Genomic DNA, 19,643 nt, shown 5'->3' on the forward strand with positions numbered 1-19,643 from the left:
GGATTGTGACAGTGGTTTCACAAGTCTGTACATTTATGAAAGTCATCCCACTGTAAACTTATGATGGATGGATCTTATGGCATGCAAATTTACCTTAGTAAAGCTGTTCAAAAACAATGTCCCTGAAACACCCTCTGCAGTGGATTCATAACATACCTTTAAGAGTATGTACTCTAATTTACTAAACTTTCTCCAATTATTGAGCACTTCAGTTGTGTCTGCTTTTTTGATGGTATAAATAGCACAGGAATGAACTTTTCTGGTTTAGAACTACTTCCTCATAGATGTTTCCAGAAGAGGGCTCTTGAGGTCAAAAGCTATGAACATTCTTAAGGCTTTCAATAGGACTGAATCAGATCAGCTGGGCCAATTGAGAGTTGCGATTTCCTGCTCTCTCCTGATCCCCCCCACACACTGAGAAAACACACACACACACACACACACACACACACACACACACACACACACACACACACTGGCTGTTCTTGGGGGAACTGTGACTAGAAGGGGTTTCTGGGGACTGGTGTGCTCTGTTTATTTTTTGAATTGAGGTATGATTAACGTACAGTAAAATGTTCAATCAGTTGTACCATTGGATGATTTTTAAAAATATATGACACACCTTTGTAACCATCATTCAGCTCAAGTTATAGGAAAGCTCCCTCCTTTCCCTTCTCTGCCAAAGCTAACAGCTTCTCTGACCTCCATCACCAAGGGTTCGCTTTTGCTGTTCTTGAATTTCTTATAAATAGAATCATAACGGTTTTTTAATTTTATACAGGTGAGTTCTTTAGGCGAGAGCTGCTGAGCTGTATGCTCAAGTTGTACTTCTCTGATTATATGTTATACCTCAAAAAGTCGAAGAAAAAGTGTGGGGTCAAGGGAAAAGGATATCAGGGCACTGTTTCCCATGCCTGCGGCCTCCTTGCTGACCATTGCTTCTTGCAGGAGTGACAGTGAACTGAGTCCAGCTGTGCCACTCTCCCAGGTGTCTCAGTTGAAGTCTTTGGTGGGGGGTGGGTGGGGGTGGGGAGCAGAGGTGGGAGCTGGGCTGTGCATTTGAGCTAATCTTGCCTCTCTCTTCTCTCTCCTTTGTTTTCTGTGTCAGTGCCTTGTCCCATCATCTCATGTACTCCGTGTGTCTATAAAGCCTCATTCCGTGCTGTCTGGCAGGGAGCATCATCTCATCTCATCTCATCTCATCTCATCTCATCTCACGGCCCTGGCACTGCCCCAGCATGGCCATCTCATCACGTCTTGCCCTGTGGGAGCAGAAGGAAAGTGATGCTTGGGGTCAGGGCTATGGCTGCAGGGGCATACTCGAGGCTCGAGGATAAGTCGTAGCCCAGGTGGCCCAAGCCGGGCCCTCCACCTTCCCTCTCGGGCCAGGAATCTGACATTTTGCTCTGTGGCATGTGCAGCCCACTCCCATCTGCTCACAGCTTAGCTCGGTGTTGGTGACCATGTCCTCAACTCTTCCCATGGTTTCCTGGTGGACGGCTTTTCCCTGTTGTTCTTGCTTGGCTGGTGGTGTGGAAGTGAGAGTTGAACAGCCATCCCATCTCCATCTCCATGGCAGTTCTCATGAGCACAATGGATTGTGTGGGAAAGGGTGTGTGGGGTGGGGGGGAGGTCGGTGGGAAGTGGAGGCAGTGCTCTTGGCTGCCATGTTTATCATCTGGGGATGAGTTTCCCTTATCCCTTCCTTCTGTCACCATGGAAACTGGAAACAAACACTTCTATATGTGGTTTGATGAATTGGAGGTGGAAGGATGGGGTAGGCCAGAAGCTTCTTTCTTCCTGCCTTCTGGGAAGTTGAAAATTTTGAAGGAAGCAGATGTTAACACATGTTGAGTGAGTCTTAAGACTTGCTCACACTTAGGAGTGCGTGTCACTTTGCATCTGGAGGGAAGAAGTGTGATGTGAATGTGAGCCCAGCATCGCATACCCTGCCCACCCCACCCCACCCCACCCCCAAGACCTTCTCTCTTCCTGGCAGAGGTCTGCATGTACCAGCCTTCTCCCATGGCCTCTGCTTTGTCTCCTGGCCTCTCCTGTCTCCTTTAGATTCCCCCTTTATCTGCTAGGCTGCAAAGAGCAAGTCTGCCAGACACACACAGAGGACCTTGATAAGAATGTTATTTTAAACCATTGTGTAGCCCTTTCCTTATAAAGCACTGATGTTTTTGTTCTCACGGGCAGTCAGGTGATGCTGATTAAAGCCACAACCCAGTTGGCCACAGCCAGGCCCATGCTTCAGACCCTAGGGCCACTGTGGCCAATGAAGGGGCTTCAGCCTTAACCCAGGTCCAGCTAGTTCTGCACCACATTTCTGGGGTAAAATGTCAGTGTCTACTTTTTTAGGACCCAGTGTTGGGTAGTCCCTTGCTGCCCAGGTTTAAGGACCATCAGGAAGCTATAGCATTAGGTCAGTTGAGTGGGCTGAGGTCACACGGTTAGATCCGTACACAAACCTTGGCTGTAAGCACTTTCTATATTACCGTGTTCCTGGCACACAGTAAGTGATGAATAAATATTAGCTGTCATTAGTTCTGTTATATTAACTCTAATAACTCTAGTTCTATCATATTAACTCTTATAGCCCTTTGCTATAAGCTAGGGTGGGGAGTGAGAATGTGGATGGTTCCCTGTGATCCATCCCCTTCTGGAAACTAGAAAAGCTCCTTCTGGAGTAGGTCTTCCCAGAGCTGGGTCTGTTGCTTCCAAGGAAGGGAACTGGTGGCCTTGATGGTCTAAATTTGTATCATTAGGACACTTGGTCCAAGCTGAAAGCACATGGACTGCTATAACCTCTGTTGTTCGCACATTTCATTTTCATGCACTATCATGGGGCTTCCCAGAGCCCTGCAGAGCCTCACCCTGCTTTGCTGTGGCCTCCCATTGATGGGCTTGGTCATGTATGTCTCTCTTAGTTCCCCTTCAGGCTCCATCACAAACTCTTTGAAGGGCAACTTGCCCTCGCTGGTTCAAGGTTCACTCATTGAGTGCTCTCCTTTACTTCTGCAAAACAGATTCGGGAGGAGGATAAGAGCCCACCACCGTCCTCGCCCCCTCCCCTTTTCTCTGTCATCCCAGGAGGCTTCATTCGGCAACTGGTTCGAGAGACTGAGAAAGAGTCCAAGGAAGTGAGACGGAAGAATCAGGCAGTGCTTGCCTCTCCAGAACGAGAGGTAAGTGGCCCCACCGAATGGGTACCAGCCGCCTTTCAGTTCCCACTGTCCTCTCCTTTGAGTCTCATCTGTGCCACTTGCTATCCTGACTTTGCTCAGGCTGTCGTCACTCTGAGGAATGATCTTTCTCCAGCTTAGCCCCTTGAGCTCCTTCCTATGCACCTTTCAAATCCCAGCTCAAATAGCACATCTCTGGAAAACTTCTCCAATTGCTCTATTTCCTTTCTTTCCCACCATGTCCCCTAAGCCTGTCTTACTTGTAATCCATATAGTAATTATTTCATCACATGATTTATTTGACTAGGAATTCCGTAAGAACAACAACTAGCTCTATCATTCAACTTTGTATTTTGAACAGCTCTCATAGTAGCTGGCCCATAGTTAGTGCTCAATGAATGTTTAACGAATGAATGAATGGTATCAGTTGATATATAGTTGGTGGGAATCATTTTACCCCTACTTTTGCAGAAAGGGAAGCCTAGATACCAGCTAAAGATGTGTAATTAGTTCACTTTAAGCAAAGATATCCAGTTGGTACTCACTGGTGTAGCTGTAGTGGTCGTTAAAATATTGAAGCCCTAACATATCAGGTGGTAAATGGCCACGGCCCCAAGCTTCCTGAGCTCCAGCAGCTATGTTCACCAGGCTCTTCGCCTGAATCCCTTGGAATGGTCCAGTAATTAAAGGATTAATGCTCTGCACAGGTAGAGACCTCTGTAGCATGATCCAGCTGTCATCCCTGTTGATTGTTTATTTTCCTAAAAACTCATAACTACTTTGAATAGCACTGCTGGGGTGAAATGATGATTGGACGAGATGTAGCCCCTTGTTTAAGGACTTGCAAACTTGTCCCTGATGGTGGCCAGCACGATGTCCCTTCTTTTCTCCAGCTCCTTAGCCAGGATGCTTGGGCAGAATGACCAGGCCAGACACCAGAAAGGCAGCCTTGGAGCCCTGGTCATCTTGGGAGTAGCCCTGTGTCAGGCAGTAAGGGCATTTCCGGTGCCGCCTTGAGGCCAGATGAATGCTGCAATGATTGGGCAGGGAGGTCTGGTGTTTGCTTGAACCAAATAGCCATCCTGCCTCCCCCTCTGCCCTCAGCTGTTGTTTGCCGGCCAGTCCCACATGTGCCTCCACCCATCCGTTACAGCTACATTAGCGAAGTCCCCTAGCAGCTGAACAGCAGCAGCTGCCAAACATTCCACCAAGTCTTTATGGGGCAGGATGACACAGGAACACAGGTTCTGTTCCCACCCCTGCTTGACCCAAAGTGTAATTGAGGACCAAGGTCAACCCCAGTAGGCTGTTGTTCAGTCATGATAAAATGTTATGAGGTTATGTTTATCACTAGACAAAAGCGGTATCACTCATTTGATATCCTGGGAAGCAATGAGGTGGATGCGATTGTACCCACTTATTGGAGGTGGAGACTGAGGCCCAGAGAGGTCAAGTGACTTGTCCAAGGTCCTGAAGCCAGATAGAGGCAGAGCCAGGGCAAGAACTTGGATGTACGCCACTCTACCAATCTGCAGGGGAAGGACCAGTCTGGTGAGGAAGGTGGCTGGTGGTGGCCACAGAGGGGTGGGGAGGAAAGGTTCCAGGAGGCTGAGGCTGTGCTGGAGTCTCTGTGCAAAAGTTAAGAAGCAGAGCTGAGCATAGGATGGGGATGGATAGTCACTGCTGGGTCTGGCTGGAGGTAGAGCCAAGATGTTGGAAAGGCAGGCCTCAGAGCACAACAGGTGACTGTGCCCTGGGCCAAGATACTCCCCAGGGGCTGAAGAAGGGGAGCCTCAGAATATGTTCCTGTGAGGGAGCAAGCCCTAATCAGTTCCTACCATTTCATTTTCTTGTCCCAATCAGTAAATAACTCTGTACACTCTCCCCTTGTCCCAGCAAAACTGTTTCATTCGATCCTCTCATATAATCCTTGGAAGGAGTTACATAGTCCATTCTCATATTGCAGGAATAGAAAACAAGGCTCAGGGAGGTGACCTGATTTTTCCTAAGGCCACCCAGCCAGGGAAGGGCAGGGACAGGCTGCAATTACACTGGTGTAGAAAGAGACCTGTTTCCAGTGTCAGCAGACCTGGGTTCTAGTTCTAGCACCACCACTCTGTGTGGTCCAGGCCAAATTCCTTTCCCTTCTCTCAACCTTAGTTTGCTCCCATAATATGGATATGCTGTCAGTTTTCTCTCTGCCCCAGTAATTCTAGGGGTGCTACCTGCTGATGTATTCAGAATGTGCAGACGGGACTAAGAGCTCAGTGACTATGAAAGTCCAAAGCTAGAAAATTTGTGAGAGACTGGGGGTGGTTACCTTGCTTGTCCTATCCCCTTGTTACTGTGTCCTCCATGGTGGTTGGTTAAAAATAAGGCAGTGACTCCCTTTTTAAAAATTTAAATATATTTTTTAAAATTGTAGAGTATAACATATATACATAGAAGTGATAACTTTCCAAGTGCAATTTAACAAGTAGAGAACAAATTTCAAAGAATGTTATGGGTTACAGTTCCACAGTTTCAGTTATTTCCTTATTATGATACATAACATATATGTAAAAAGGTAATATCTTTCAAAGTATGATTTAACAAATAGCTATATAGGAAATTTCCAAAAATGTTATGAGTTTCAGTACCATAGTTTCAGTTATTTCCTTATTGTGAAATATAACATATATACAAAAAGATGATAGCTTTCAAATTACAATTTAAAAAGTAGCTATAGAACATACTTCAAAGAATCCTGTGGGTTATGGTTCCACCATTTCAATTCTTTCCTTCTAGCTATTCTAATACCTTAGCAACTAAGAAGTAGAAAATTATATAGAGAGTCAATATTCATAATCCTTTGTTAAATTCCATCTTGTCTGTTGCTACCCATTCCTCTAGTTTAATCACTTTCCTGATCTTCAGGATGTCTAGGCAGTGACCACCCTAACTTGCTCATGTTGAAAAGGGGTGTTAACATTATGGGAAAAGGGGACACATCTGGTTGATGTTCTTGAAGAGGCTGTTGCCTTATGGTATTGGGACTCACCTGGCGTAGGAGTTCTCTGGAGGATTTCAGTTTCTGAAGAATAAACTTAGTGAGTGAAATTTTATAGAGTCTCAGATAGGAACCCTGGTATTCTTTAGGGTTTGCGGGACTACTGTTGACTTGGGCTTATTATACTGTGGCCATTTGGGATATCTAGTTGAAGCGTGCATAGAAGTAAACTCCAGGACAGCCTCTCGACCCCATTTGAATTCTCCCAGCCTCTGAAACCTTACCTTGTTGCCTTTCTTTTCCCTCTTTTGGTCAAAAATGCATTCTCAAACCCTTGATGCCAGGGCCAGGCTCATTCCTGGAATCCGTCCCATGTCGCCAGGGATACTCATTCATCTGGGGGATCCTGTCCCACTTGGGGTGGAGGGTGATGAATTTATTTGCAGAGTTAGGCTTACAGAGAGAAAGAGTGACTCACTTTTGAAGATGGTGTAGATGGCAGCGAGATTTTGTGTGTGTGGCTGATCCCCCTTCCAAGGCTGTGTCCTGCCTGACTCCAGGAGATCAGACTGAGCCACTCGTCATAGGACTAGCACAGTGCTTCTCAGCCCTGGATGCACATTGGAATCACCCAAGGGGAGGGAGGGACACTATCCCGACCACTGACTTCAAACTCTAATAAGACTGTATAATAATTAATGCACTAGCCTTACAGTCAGAGAGACCTGGCTCTGCATTTGGTCCCTTGGGCACTTAACATCTTTGTGTCTGGTTTCTCATCTACAGTATGGGGAGAAGCCCGGAACCTCTCTTGGTGATTAGGAGGATCAAGTCAGATATTGTAAGAGGGGGATTTGGAGCCCATTGCAAGGGATCTATAAATGATAGCCATTATTATTATCACTTTAAAAAAGTAAAGATAGAGGCTGTGCTCTTGAGGCAACCTAACCTAAAACAAGAGAGAGACACAAATGGAAGCTAGGATGGAATGCAGGATGGGGTCATGGCTGCGGCAGGTATACTAGCACGGTGCTTGTGGACTTCATGGATGAGGGAGATGGTTTCTTGCTGAAGTAGTCAGGCACAGATTTGTGGAGAAGGTGGTATTTGAGTTGGGTATAGAAGGATGAGCAGGACTTGAACAAGCGAAGAGGGGAGCAGTGTTTCAGGAAGCAAGCTTGACATTAGCAAAAGTGTAGAAGGGTTGGGTATGGGAAGAGAAGCCCTGATGTAGCTAAAGCTCGGGAATGATCAGGGACAATTGGACCAGACTGGAGGTTGGGACTGTTCACTGAGGATCTTGCATGTCAGATGGTGACACTGAGTGATTTTCCTGTAGGCTGTGGGTAGCTGCCAAAAACTTTTGATCAAGTTTAAAACGGTGCTGGCAAATTGGAGGGACACCAGCTCAGAGGTTGTGACAATGGTCTGTGTTTGAGAAAGGAGACACAGAGTGAATCTTTGCAGGGTGGAATCAACATGATCCTGGGGCCGGTTTGAATGTAAGAGAAGGACAAGAAGCCCAGAGTCCCAGACATAGGCATCAGGGAGGATGGTGGTACCACTGTAGGACAGAAGAACCCAGACTAGGGCAGTGACGAAGCCTGTGTCAGGTTAGAACAACCGATGGAGCTCTTTCAGGCTGGTTTGAGGGTGAGGGGCTGTTCAGAACTGTAGCCACCTGGCAATAAAAAGACAGTGGGGATTCCTTGGGTGATATGTAACCCCAAATGTCTAGGTCAGGCAAGAGTGGAGGAGCCCTGGGGCAGAAACCAGAACCCTTGCTTGGTCTGGGCCATGGAATGTACAGATCAGGGCAGCAGAAGTAGCAGCAGTCTGTGTTTGTTCAGTTCTCTGCAATCTCCAAAGTGCTTTTCCACATCTCGTCCTACAAAAGATCTGGATGGTCAGGTGGTATCTGCCTTTACTGGGGGGAAACTGAGGCTCAGAGAGGAGAGGTGATGTACATGGTCACCCAGCTATAAAGTGTTAGAGCCAAGACTTAAGCAGGTCCTCTGATGACAGATTCCAAGTCCTTTCCCCAGTCCCTTCCTGGCCTAGCAGGAAGAATTGAGGCAGAAATAACAATAGTAATAACAGCAGTAGCAACTGCTACAATTATTGATAGTTTGCTCTGTGCTGGGCTCAGTTTCTGTATATTATCACAAATCCTCACACCCACTCGGCAAGGTAGGCCTTTATAATCCTTATTTCATTGGTGAAGAAACAGGCTCAGAGACGGGAAGAGATTTACGTAAAGCCACACAGCAGAGTCAGAGGTTGAACTTGGGTCTGTCAGGTTGTTCGAAAACCACTCTCTTCCCACTCATCACATGGTTTTGAGGTGCTGGGCCAAGGTCCAGGGTGTTGGGGTTTGGCTCATTGCCCAGCACAGTGCCTGTTGGAATCTTGGAGGTGCTTGAGGACCTTAGGATGGATGAATGGGTGGGTGAACAAATGAGTGAATGAATGAATGAACACTGGAACAGTTAAGTCAGCAAGCAATTAAGTGTGGTTGTGGTCTCTCTCCTAGACCCCAGACATTTCCAACAGCCAACCCACCAGCAAGTCTGACAGTGGTACCAAATCTGGAAGCCAACAGATTTCCCAGAGCAGCCAGTCAAGCTCACCCCAGGACCCACACATTCCGGGCAAGGAGAGCGAGGGGGCCAGCAGCACGGACTCTGTGCTGATGACCAGCATCAATGGCGAGAAGCCCCAGGACCCGAGCCCCAGTGGGGTACCAGTCAAAAAACCCCTGCCTTTCAGGAGGGGTGTGAGGAGGGGTGATGTCTTGTTGATGGTGGCCAAGCTGGACCCAGACTCAGCCAAGCTGGAGCAGAAGACCCATCCCCATGACTCCCTCACCTGCAAGTCCCCACCCCCATCCACAGACCCTGGAGGGGCAAAGAAAAGAGGGACTCCAGCTGCTCCTGGTAGCCCTCCGGCCAGCCCTGAGGACCTAGCCCAGAAGGCTGAGGAGACCCTGACTGGGGGTCTTCGGGACTCAGGCCAAGAAAATGTGCTACTTCCAAAAGGCGAGAAGGGTCAAGACTCAGTGGGGAAGGGGGTCAGGGCCCCCCAGACCAAAGAACTGAAAGGGGCTGAGCTCCAGGGGAAAGAGAGGCAGGGGACTAGGCCCCAAGCCCAAGGGTCATGTGAGGGAGAGCAAAAAGAGACAGTAGAGAAGGTCAGAGAGGACCCTCAAAACAAGATGGAAAAGGGGACTCTCTCCAAGGATGCAGTGGATGAAGGGAAGCAGGTTGGGGCCCAAGTTCAGATGAAAAAGTGGGGAGGTTCCCTGGACAGAAGGAGCAAGTGGGGTGATTCCCAGAATAAGAAGGACAAAGGTGAGCATCTGAGTAAAGGGGAGAAGACAGGTGAACCTGAAATCAAGATAGAGAAGACAGGCAAAGTGCAGGGGAAGGTGGGGAAGGTAGGGGGACCTCCGAGTATGACTGAGAGAGCAGGTGAGCCTCAGAGAACAACTGAAAAGGCAGGTGAACCCAAGACTAAGATAGAAAAGGTGGGCCAACCTCAGAGTAAGTCCACGGAGGTGGGTGAAGGTTGGAGTGAGACACAGAATGGTTGTAAAGCCCCAAAGGAGGAGGTGGCTACAAGCGGGGAGTCCCCAGTGGCATCTGAGAAGGAGGACCAGCTGGAAAACAGAGGGCAGAAAGCCAAGGAGCCCTGCCAGAGAGCAGACAATGGGGCCGAGGCCCTGGAGATGGAGCTGGCAGGACCCAGCCCTGTTCTGGAGAACCACGTGGAAAGGCCTCAGACACAGAAGGAGAATCAAGAGGGGCCAGCCCTGCAGGAGGCGGGCAAAGGAGGCCAGAGCAGAGACTCGGACCAGGTGATGGGGCTGCAGCCCCTGGTGTGGGAGGGGTGGACGATACCTTCCAGGGATGGAGAGGCAGGAAGCCCCTGGGGGTGTACAGGGAACTGGAAATGGATGGCTGGAGCAGGGGACAGACTCCAGAGGTGGGGGGACAAGCACTTCTTCTTTCAGGGGTCTTGAGGTTCCCACTGCACCTGTCCCTGGAGTGGGATTCTCTGTGGAGTGAAGGAAGGCCCCAAGAACATGAGGTGGTCCCTCGTGGCTGAGATTACTGACATCACACGGTAATTCTCAAACTTGGGGGTGCACAAAAAGTATGTTGCTAAAAGTGCAGATTCCTGGACTCCACCTTGGAGGTTCCCATTCAAAAAGCCAGAGGCTTGGGCCCAGGAATCTGCATTTAAATAAGCCTTCCCCAGCGAGATTCTGACTTAGTCTGACTTAGGTGGTTCCCAGACCTCACTGTGAGAAACCCTGATGTAAGAGGTTCACTCCACACATAGAGGTGTCATTTTACTTTAATTTATGTGATCTTCGTTCTCAGGCTCCTGAAGACAGATGGTATGAGGCCGAGAAAGTCTGGCTGGTTCAGAAGGATGGATTTACTCTTGGTAATAGGGGTATTAGGATCATCGGGAGGGGAGGGGGGGTCTAAGACTTTTCCACTTTTGTCCTCTGCTCCAACTGCTGCCAATCATATTGGCCAGGATCTGATTACACTTTGCGGGGAGAAAAGTGGGGTAAGGAGCAGCAGAGACCCAGGATGGGGATGGGTGGCTTTTTTGAGGTGAGGATAGTTGATGGTCGTTTTACCCTTGGCAGCTGGTCTACTAGATGTGTTTTCAGTGGCATTCAAGCATTCATTCATTCATTCATTCATTCATGCAACAAATGTTTGGTTCTTACACTATACAAGGTACTCAGAGTCTAGTGCAAATATGTAAATAAATTTCATCTCATGAGTCGAATCCACTTTCAGTGATTGGTGGTAGCTGACAACAGCGCTCTACTCGGTAGCAATTCTGTGACCCAGTCAGAGCACAGCTGGGAAGAGGATTATTGATGCCTGTCATGGGCACTGGAAGGGGAAATGGCAGCCTGTAGGCCAGATAATGTAGGCCATTATCTGGCATCTCAGGTCTAGGTATTAGATGGTTCAGTGCAGCTGGGTGTCTGGGTGCCTGCTGTGTGCCTGGCACTGTGCTGGCTGGTAAAAGTCCAAGGTGAGTTGAATCCAGCTGTTGTCCTGAAGGGGCTTGGGTCAGAACATTCCATGTGAATAGGCCGCAAGGGGAAAGGATGCAGCCCCTTTCTGATCTGTCCCAGGCCCCTCTCCAGCTTCCTGTCCTGGCTCAGCAGCCTCAGTCTCCACTCCTTTCCACCCCATCCCCTCCCTTTTCCTCTCCTCTCTCTCTTTCTCTCTGGGATTTCACCCACCAGCAACAGTGCTGAAGCCAGATGAGGGAACAGCTGACCTTCCGGCAGGAAGGGTACGACTTTGCATCGATGAAGACAAAACCATCATGGAGGTGGATGAGGAGCATATTCATCGGGTGAGCCCCCTGTCTGCCTCCCTACCTGCTCTACACCCTCTTTCCTCACCCCCACAAGGGATTCCTTGTACCTGACTGCAGATACTACTTTGACTTAATGCCTTGGAGGGAGTTGTAGGGAAAAACCCCTTGAATTCATCGCTCTATAGGAGGGATATTGTTAGGGGGTCATTTATTCTGTCCAATGGTGTCCCCTTATGAGGACACATCAAGAGACATGTTTGTCAGGTCTTGGTACTAGGAATTCTGATTTATCCAAAGAAAAAAAGCAATTTTTTTCATTTCATGGACATTGCAACTCATGCTGCAGAGCATGAGTTTTCCCTTTTCACCATGGCTGCCAGGGAACTCCGAGTCAAATTTGCTGCTTACCACTTTCCGTGGCAGAGATCCTGATAGCCTATATTTTGAGCATCAATGTTTCTTTTATTTTTGCTTTTTTAAAGTTATGTTACAAATATTTTTGTAGTATTCCATAAATCCTTTTGAGGATAGTCAGTGTATACTGATGGTGGTGGTGGTGGTGGGGATCTTATCTTGACTCTTTCCACCCCTTACAGCCTACTGATTGACAAGGAATTTCCCTCAGGAACTCTGTGAGGGCCTTGATCATCTACCCCTTTAGCTGCTCTGCCCACCTTAGGCCCTCCTCTCCCACTGTTTTTGGGAATTTGCCGAGGCCCAGAGCCCTCAGAAGAAAAGATGACCCATAGGAAGGCTCAGAGTTGACCCAAACCTCTGAGCATTAGACCTAGAAAACTCCCTAAATCTGGAAAGAGCAGTAGGAAGCCTCCTAGAATGAGTTTCTCAAGGAGAAGCTTCAGCCATACCTTGTTTCTAAGGGATTGCTGCATGATGGGCTATCAAAGAAATAGGGTGTTTTGGCCATTGGCCTTCACTCCTGGGAGTCACAGAACACATCCAGAGCTCCTCACGACTCAGTAAAGGAGCAAATAGTGGATGTTAACCATACTCTGGAACGCCATCAGTCTTTTTGTGGGGTTTGGGAATACAGAAGGCACCCTGTGTCTGTCTTGAGAACTCCCCCCCCCCCCCCGCCCAGTGCAGTGGGTGCAGGAAGGAAGGACCAGCTTGAGGAGAGGGGTGGCTTTTAGGTTGCCCCTCAGAGCAAAGAGGAAGGGTGGTCCCATTTCATTTGTAGGGTTTCATCACGCTCTCTTCAGCATCCTTGGGTTCTGTTCTGGTCTTCAGCACACAGCTCCTTAGAGACAGGATCGCCAGAACAGTGTGTATGTATGTGTGTATATGTGTGTGTGCGTGTGTGTGTGTGTGTCGGGTATTGGTGGTGGTGGTTTGGGGGCTGGTAGGCAATTCTGGGAACAGGAGGAGGCCAGAGGAGACGCTGAGCAATGATTCACAGGCCAACCCTCCTGAGCTGGACCAGGCCGAGGACCTGGCCACCCTCATCAGCGTGAACGAATCCAGCGTTCTGAACACACTTCTGCACCGCTACCGGGCTCAGCTGCCGCACACCTGCACGGGGCCTGACCTGATCGTCCTCCAGCCTTGCGGACCCTCAGCGCCCTCTGTAGGGAAGGTGAGGCAGGGACATGGTGGGCAGGGCCTGGGTCCCAGTACGGGAAGGAGGTTGGAGAGCCGAGGGGTTGGGGCAGCATCTGACCAAGAAGAAGATTCTGGAGCATTGTTGTACTCTATGGGGCATCATGGGGAATTGGGGACCATATGACCCCAGTTCCCTAGAGGGGAAGGATGAGTAACTATTAGAAATAACCACAGCAGGAGCATTAGAGGTAATAATGAGAAAATATTGAATGAATATTAATTACATGTCAGGCACTGCTTTAAGCACCTTCACATATTAATATCACCCCAAAAAGGCAGGGACTACCACCAGCTCATATTGCTGGTGAGAAACGCTGGCTTGGTCAAGTGGAGCCAGAAGTGAAGCAAAGGAGCTGGGAGAAAGCACAGTGCCAGGCTCCTCGGTTCCTCTCAAAGCTATGTCAGACTCTCAGTAGTCCTGCACATCACCCATATAAATAGGGAAACAGAAGCCACAGTTCTGTATATATATTTTTTCCTCCCAATGATGGCCAATTTCATTGATGGACAATAAGAACAAAAGAAGTCTGTCAGCACCACCTTGTGGCAAGACGTGTCATCACAGCAGAGTAATTTGTGCCCAGTCTTCATTCATTCAACACATACCGATTGAGTGTCTCATTGCCAGGCAAGGAGGAAACAGCAGGGAACAAGGCAGGCAAACACTCCCGCCCTCGTGGAGCTTCCATTCTAACGGGAACATGGGTCATAAACTAAGCATAATGCCTAGGTATATCATATTGTGAGAAGAGCTAGGAAAAATAGAGGGGGATAAGGGGAGTGAGAAGTGTCGTGCCTAGGACATGGGTGTGGGGGACTTCAGGAAAGGCCTCCCTGAAAAGGTGACATTAGAGCAAAGACTTGAAGGAGACGAGGGAATGAGCTCTGGGTAAAGAGTGTCCCAGGTGCAGGGAACAGCCTGTGCAAAGGCCCCATGGTGGGCGTAGGCCTGGAAGACTCAGGCAAGGAACCCAGAGTGGCTGGAGCGGTCTGAATGCAGAGGAGGGGATAAGCAAGGAGGTTTGGGAGAAGCAGGGACCAGGGTCTTGTTGGGCTTTGTCAATAGTGATAATGATTCTGGTTTTTACTCTGAGCGTGATGTGGCTACTGGAAATTTCCAGCAGAGCAGAGACATGATCTGAATTGTGTTGTAGAAGGATCCTGTTGGCTGCCTGGTGGAGGATAGACCACAGGGGGCAAAGGTGGAGGCAGGGAGATCTGTTAAAGGGGAAGCATCTTACCTGTGTGTGGTTCTGATGACTTGGGGAAGGGGAAGTCCCCTAGAACACCTGCTGATGTGCTGCAGGTGCCTTGGAAATGTGATGGCACCTCTCTGGTCTTGGTTTTCTCATCTGACAATTGGGGATAAAATGCCCTCTGGAGCCCCGTGGGACATTCCTAGGCCCAGCATGGTATTAAGTCCCTTGAAAGGGGGACAGTGGCCCTATGCATACCCCAAGGCTTCTCTTCTGCAGGCTGACCCACCCCCACCTCTTCAGTCTCCTCCAGGCCCCCCAGCCTGGCTGTACATGGTCAGGGGTCCATGAGGCCTCAGAAGCTCTGGGTGGGTGACAGCGCACATGTGCACTCTCCCCTCCTTTGCTGTGAGTGCCGTGCTGTTGCAGCCCAAAGCCTCCAGCCTTCTGAGAAGCTGAGTGACTCTTTCGGCTCCTTAGAAGCCCTTGGGAGAGGCACCGCCCACAGCACACCAGGTCCCCATTGGCCGCTGTCGATTGAGGCATCCATTTCTGAACCTGGACGCATATGTCTGAAAGTGCAGGCTTTGGGATACACCTTGTAAGGTGGACCTTGAGTCACATGATAGCCTAAGCCCTGGGGTTGGCAGGTGGGGGTGCTGCCCCCTGCCTCCCCTTCCCTAAACCCATCTAATCTCCCACACCCAAATCCACAACAAACCCGTCCTTTGGCTGAGTCATGTCTGATTCCTCAAATGGCCACCAGGTGGCAGCACAGACCTGCTTGTGATGCTGGGCCACCTTGAAGGTGGCTTGCGTGGGGTGCAGGACAGGGCTGGGGGCCAATCTCACTGGGGGGCTGGCACCCTGGCAGCTGGGAGCTGCTTGTGTGCCTGGGAGGGTGCAGGTCTGCGTGCACGGGAGTGCAGATGTGACTCCGTGGGATGTCGGTAAGCATGCCTCTGGGTGCACGAGTTTCTGCGGCTGTGGGGTGCAGCACGGTCCTATGAGCAAGACTGGATGCACACACTCACAGGCATGTGTGCAGGCATGCAAGGGCATGTGTGCATGCCCGTGCCTAGGGATGTGCACTAGGGCTTGGATGTGCAAACTCCCTCCTTCTCGCCCCAGGCAGTGAGTCCTGAGGAGGCCTGTGGACAGGATGGCCTGTCCCTAGAGATCTATTTTTTCCAGGGTGGATGTGACTCCAGGACTCTGAACCCAGGACCCCCTGCCTACCTGATGCTCCAAGGCTGTGTCTAGCCAGTGTTGGGCCTTGTTCTGCTTTTGCCGACAGCTTTGGGATCTTGCCAAGGCCTCGTGTTTTGCATTGTGATAAGGCCTTATGAGTGTTTCCAGTAGTTTTGGGGCAGCAAATACCGGCAGTGGATTGGGGGACTCTCAGCCTGGAGAACCACACTGGGGAGAGCAGATGGGGCCTTGCAAGGCCCACTGGTTGCCCACTTAGCATCCAGGCTTTGGATGTCCTCTTCCAGCTGCTGCTCATTCCCAGCACCCCTTTGGTGCTCTTGGCTGACCTCAGTGTCTCCTTTGGCCTTTTCCCTTCTCCCCAAAGACCACCCTTGGCAGACTTTAGTTGAAGTCACCAATGACCTCCATGCTGCCAAATCTGTGGTCAACTCTCTGGTCTCATCTTACTTGACCTTCATTTGAAGTTGGAAGCTCTCCCTTCCTTGGCCCCAGGGCTCCATGCTCTTGTTTTTCCTTCTGTTTTACTGGCTGCTCCTTTTCAGCCTTCTTCACAGCCTTGTCAACTCCCTGACCCCTCGACTTCGACTTTGACTTCGGAGTGCTCCAGTCCACGCACCTCTTCTTTGCTTTAACCACCCACTTCCTTGGTGATCTCATCCAGGCTAATGGCTTTAAAGTGACTGCTGTTTGATATAATTTATCTGTTTTGTTTATTGTTTGTCTCTTCCCACAAGAAAGCAAGCTCCACAGAGGCAGGAATTTTTTTTAAGTCTGGTTTTTTGAAGTATAATTTACATCCAGTAAAATTCACCCTTTTGGTGTGCAGTTCTATAAGTTTTTGACAAACATTTATAGTCATGTAACTGCCACCACAATCAAGATACAGAGCAGATGGCCCCAGAAGGCTCTCTGGGTCCCTGTGTAGTTTTCCACTTCAGCAACCACTCACTGTTTTCTGTCCCTATAGTTTTGCCTTGTCCCAAAGGTCATATAGATGGAATCATACAGTAAGTGGTCTTTTGAATTGGCTTCCTTTCACTTGACACACTGCAGTCAGATTCATCCACATTGTTGCATTTATCATCAGTGTAACCGTTCGTTTTACTGTGTGGATGGACTGGTTTGTTTATCTGTTTATAGAGTGACCAACTAACTGTCCCAGTTTTCCCAGGACTGAAGGGTTTCCTGGGGTGTGGGGATTTCAGTGCTAAACCTGGGATGCTCTGTCACCCAAGTTCACTAGTGGAAGGACATTTGGATGGTTCCTAGTTTTGGGTGATGATGAATTATAACCAACTGCAGACAGGGCTTGTTTGTGAACATAAATCTTCATTTCTCTTGAATAAATACATAGGAGTGTGATTGCTAGGTTGTAAGATGAGTCAGTCTGCTTTCCTGAGTGACTGCATCCTTTAACATCCCTGCCAGCAATGTATGAGAATTCCAATTGTGCTGCAGCCTCTCTGTTTCTTTTGACTTTTTTTTTTTGGCCATTTTAATAGGTATGTATTGGTACCTCGTTATGGTTGGCAGGGATTTCCTTGATCTGTTTTGGGTAATGCCGTCCCCCAGTGCCCAGAGCAGTCCCTGCTACACAGTAGTAGGCCCTCAGGGAACTTTTAACTGAATGAAGAATGAATGGCTGGATGAATGAATGGATGGAGTGGAAGGGACTTCAGGTATCACCTGAGTCTGTTATGGCACATGCACGGCATGTCCTTCCCCACTGCCTCACTCCCATTACTGATCAGTTCTCCCACTTCATCCAGCTGCCTCATTTCAGGCAGTTACCATATACCAATTTGAGTAGCAAGTGAGACGAAGCCCATGGGCTAACAGAGCTCTAGTTCAAGCCTCTCACCAGGCCCAGAGATGGATAGTAGGCTGCCCAAGGAACTCACAGTGAGTCAGTGGTAGGACTAGTCTTCTGGGCTGGGACTCTTCTATAAAATGTTAAGACTTCACTGATGAATGCTAGAGTGAGGATGGGAGGTGGGGACATGGGTCCAGCCCTGAGGCCTTGGGTGGGGCACTGTCTTGAGGTGGGAAAGCTAATGCCTGGATTTTCCTGCAGGTGCCCAGGGGCCGCTGGGATGGAATGCCTGCCCACATCAGCTCCCTGGCACAGCGGGCTTATTGGGCAATGCTGAGCCAGAGGAGAGACCAGAGTATTGTGGCCCTGGGCCGGAGTGGCGCTGGGAAGACCACCTGCTGTGAGCGGGTTCTGGAGCACCTGGTGGGGCTGGCAGGCAGTGTGGATGGCAGAGTCTCAGGTACAGTGGTCTCCAGGTGTCATGTAGCAGGGCGAGGGCAGGGAGGGGAGAGCTGGAGGGCGGTGTGGACTGCCCCTCTTTATATCCATTCAACTAGCATTCACTGAGCACCGGATGTATGCAGACCGTGTGCTTGCTCCTGAGTGGGGCTGCCCCTAGCACTTTGAGCACCTTTGTGTGAATTAGGAAAAGGCACCCCTCGCTCAAGACACTAGACTGTCATCTTCCAAAACAATCATCACACGTTGACGTTAAAACCAGATACTTGACTGCCATCAGCTGGGAAATCATACCAGTAAGAATATGCAAATCCATAGTAGAGGATGCAAATGATGCTCCCCTTGGATGTGGTGCCCTTGTGCAGTGCACAACCTGGTAAACTGTACAGAGGATCTAAAAGGCAAAAACAGAAAGCCTGGCTTCTGCCAGAGAAGAGACCAACCTGCACATAGACACCAAATGCAAATCCTCTGTGCAAAGTGCTTACAGAGTAGATTAGGGAGAGGCAGAAAGAGCACAGGGTAGGGGTGTAGGAGGGCTTCTCTGAGGAAGTGGGCCTTAAAGAAAGAATGCCAGTTAATAATGTTAATAATGATCATAGTGTACACTTAGTGAACACTTGCGTGCCTGGCCCTGTTCAAAGCATATTAACTTATGTATTATTTAAAATAACCCAATAAGGTAGATAGTGTTATTACTCAGATCTTATAAATGAGGACTTCAAGACTCCAAAGGGATAACTAACTTGCTCAAGGCCACAGAGCTAATAAATCCTAGAGATGAGATCCAAACCCAGGCAGTCTGGCTCCAGAGCCTCAGCCACTGGTTCAGTGTTTCTCAACCTTGTCTTCATTATCTGCCTCCTACGAAATCTTTTTAGGCATTTTTCCCTAACTGTCCCCCAATCATTAAATTTCAATACCGCCTCTATACTGCATATCTGTTTATGTGATATGTGCGTATCTGTACTTTATACATGAAAAGTATCAGTTTTTGTCCTCTTGGGGGCAATATTGAGGGCAATTCTCTGTTGAGAAGACATGACCTAGGTGATATTTGGTTTTCTAATAATAATAATAATAACAACAACAATAATAATAACCACAATACCTGTGGAGACTTTTCAAAGCACTTTATATTATTAAATCCTTTAATTCTTGTGATACCCATATGAGGTAGGTGCCATTATTATTCCTGCATTACAGATGGAATGCCTGAGGCACAGGGAAGTTGCCAATGGCAGAGCTTGATTTCAAACTTGAGAGGCCACTTGCCTAACTACTGTGCTATGCTGCCTCTCCACCAGGGTCAGTCATGTGCTTTACTGAACAACTGCTCTATGGCTGACCCATGCTGGGAGCTGGGGATACAGCGGGGGCAGGGAGATCCCAGGCCCTGGCCTCCCAGGATGCAGTTTGCTGTGAGAATGTGTATTTGAAGGCAGAGGTCAGGATAGGTTGGATCTGGATGCCTAGCACAGTGCCTAGTAGGTGCTCAATAAGTAGTTGTGGCGAGACTGCAGGGCTTCCAGCCCCACTGCTGGGCTCTGACCTCCCTGAGGGCAGGTCTAAGAACATTAGTACCCTTCCTTCATCCCAGGCTCCAGCAGGCCAAAGAGGGCCCTAGAGCAGTCCCTGTCACCCAAATTCTGTCTCCCTTTACATATGGAGTCTTGTTCTCCTGCACCCTGCTTGTAGCAAGGGGTCAGGCCAGCAGTTGGCACGCAGAAAAATGTGTATGATGAAGAACTGGGAGGGGTGGCAAGGAGCCCATCAGGAGCTGGAGAGAAGATTTGGCCTGACCACGC

At 49.1% G+C, this 19,643-nt stretch overlaps 1 protein-coding gene across 1 annotated transcript in view; it reads left to right on the forward strand.

Moving 5' to 3' along the window:
• The first annotated feature begins 1,130 nt into the window (after nucleotides 1-1,130).
• Nucleotides 1,131-19,643, forward strand: part of MYO18B (myosin XVIIIB) — a 256,547-nt gene continuing 238,034 nt past the window's right edge. Inside the window, exons 1-7 of the mRNA XM_037816981.1 lie at nucleotides 1,131-1,277; nucleotides 3,033-3,191; nucleotides 8,711-10,033; nucleotides 10,563-10,629; nucleotides 11,459-11,571; nucleotides 12,953-13,129; nucleotides 17,638-17,836. Coding sequence (XP_037672909.1) covers nucleotides 1,239-1,277; nucleotides 3,033-3,191; nucleotides 8,711-10,033; nucleotides 10,563-10,629; nucleotides 11,459-11,571; nucleotides 12,953-13,129; nucleotides 17,638-17,836 — 2,077 coding nt within the window. The 5' untranslated portion in view covers nucleotides 1,131-1,238. The remainder of the gene's footprint in view (nucleotides 1,278-3,032; nucleotides 3,192-8,710; nucleotides 10,034-10,562; nucleotides 10,630-11,458; nucleotides 11,572-12,952; nucleotides 13,130-17,637; nucleotides 17,837-19,643) is intronic.

The sequence above is a fragment of the Choloepus didactylus genome, chromosome 23, assembly GCF_015220235.1.
Source record: "Choloepus didactylus isolate mChoDid1 chromosome 23, mChoDid1.pri, whole genome shotgun sequence".
In the NCBI taxonomy this organism is placed as follows: domain Eukaryota; kingdom Metazoa; phylum Chordata; class Mammalia; order Pilosa; family Megalonychidae; genus Choloepus; species Choloepus didactylus.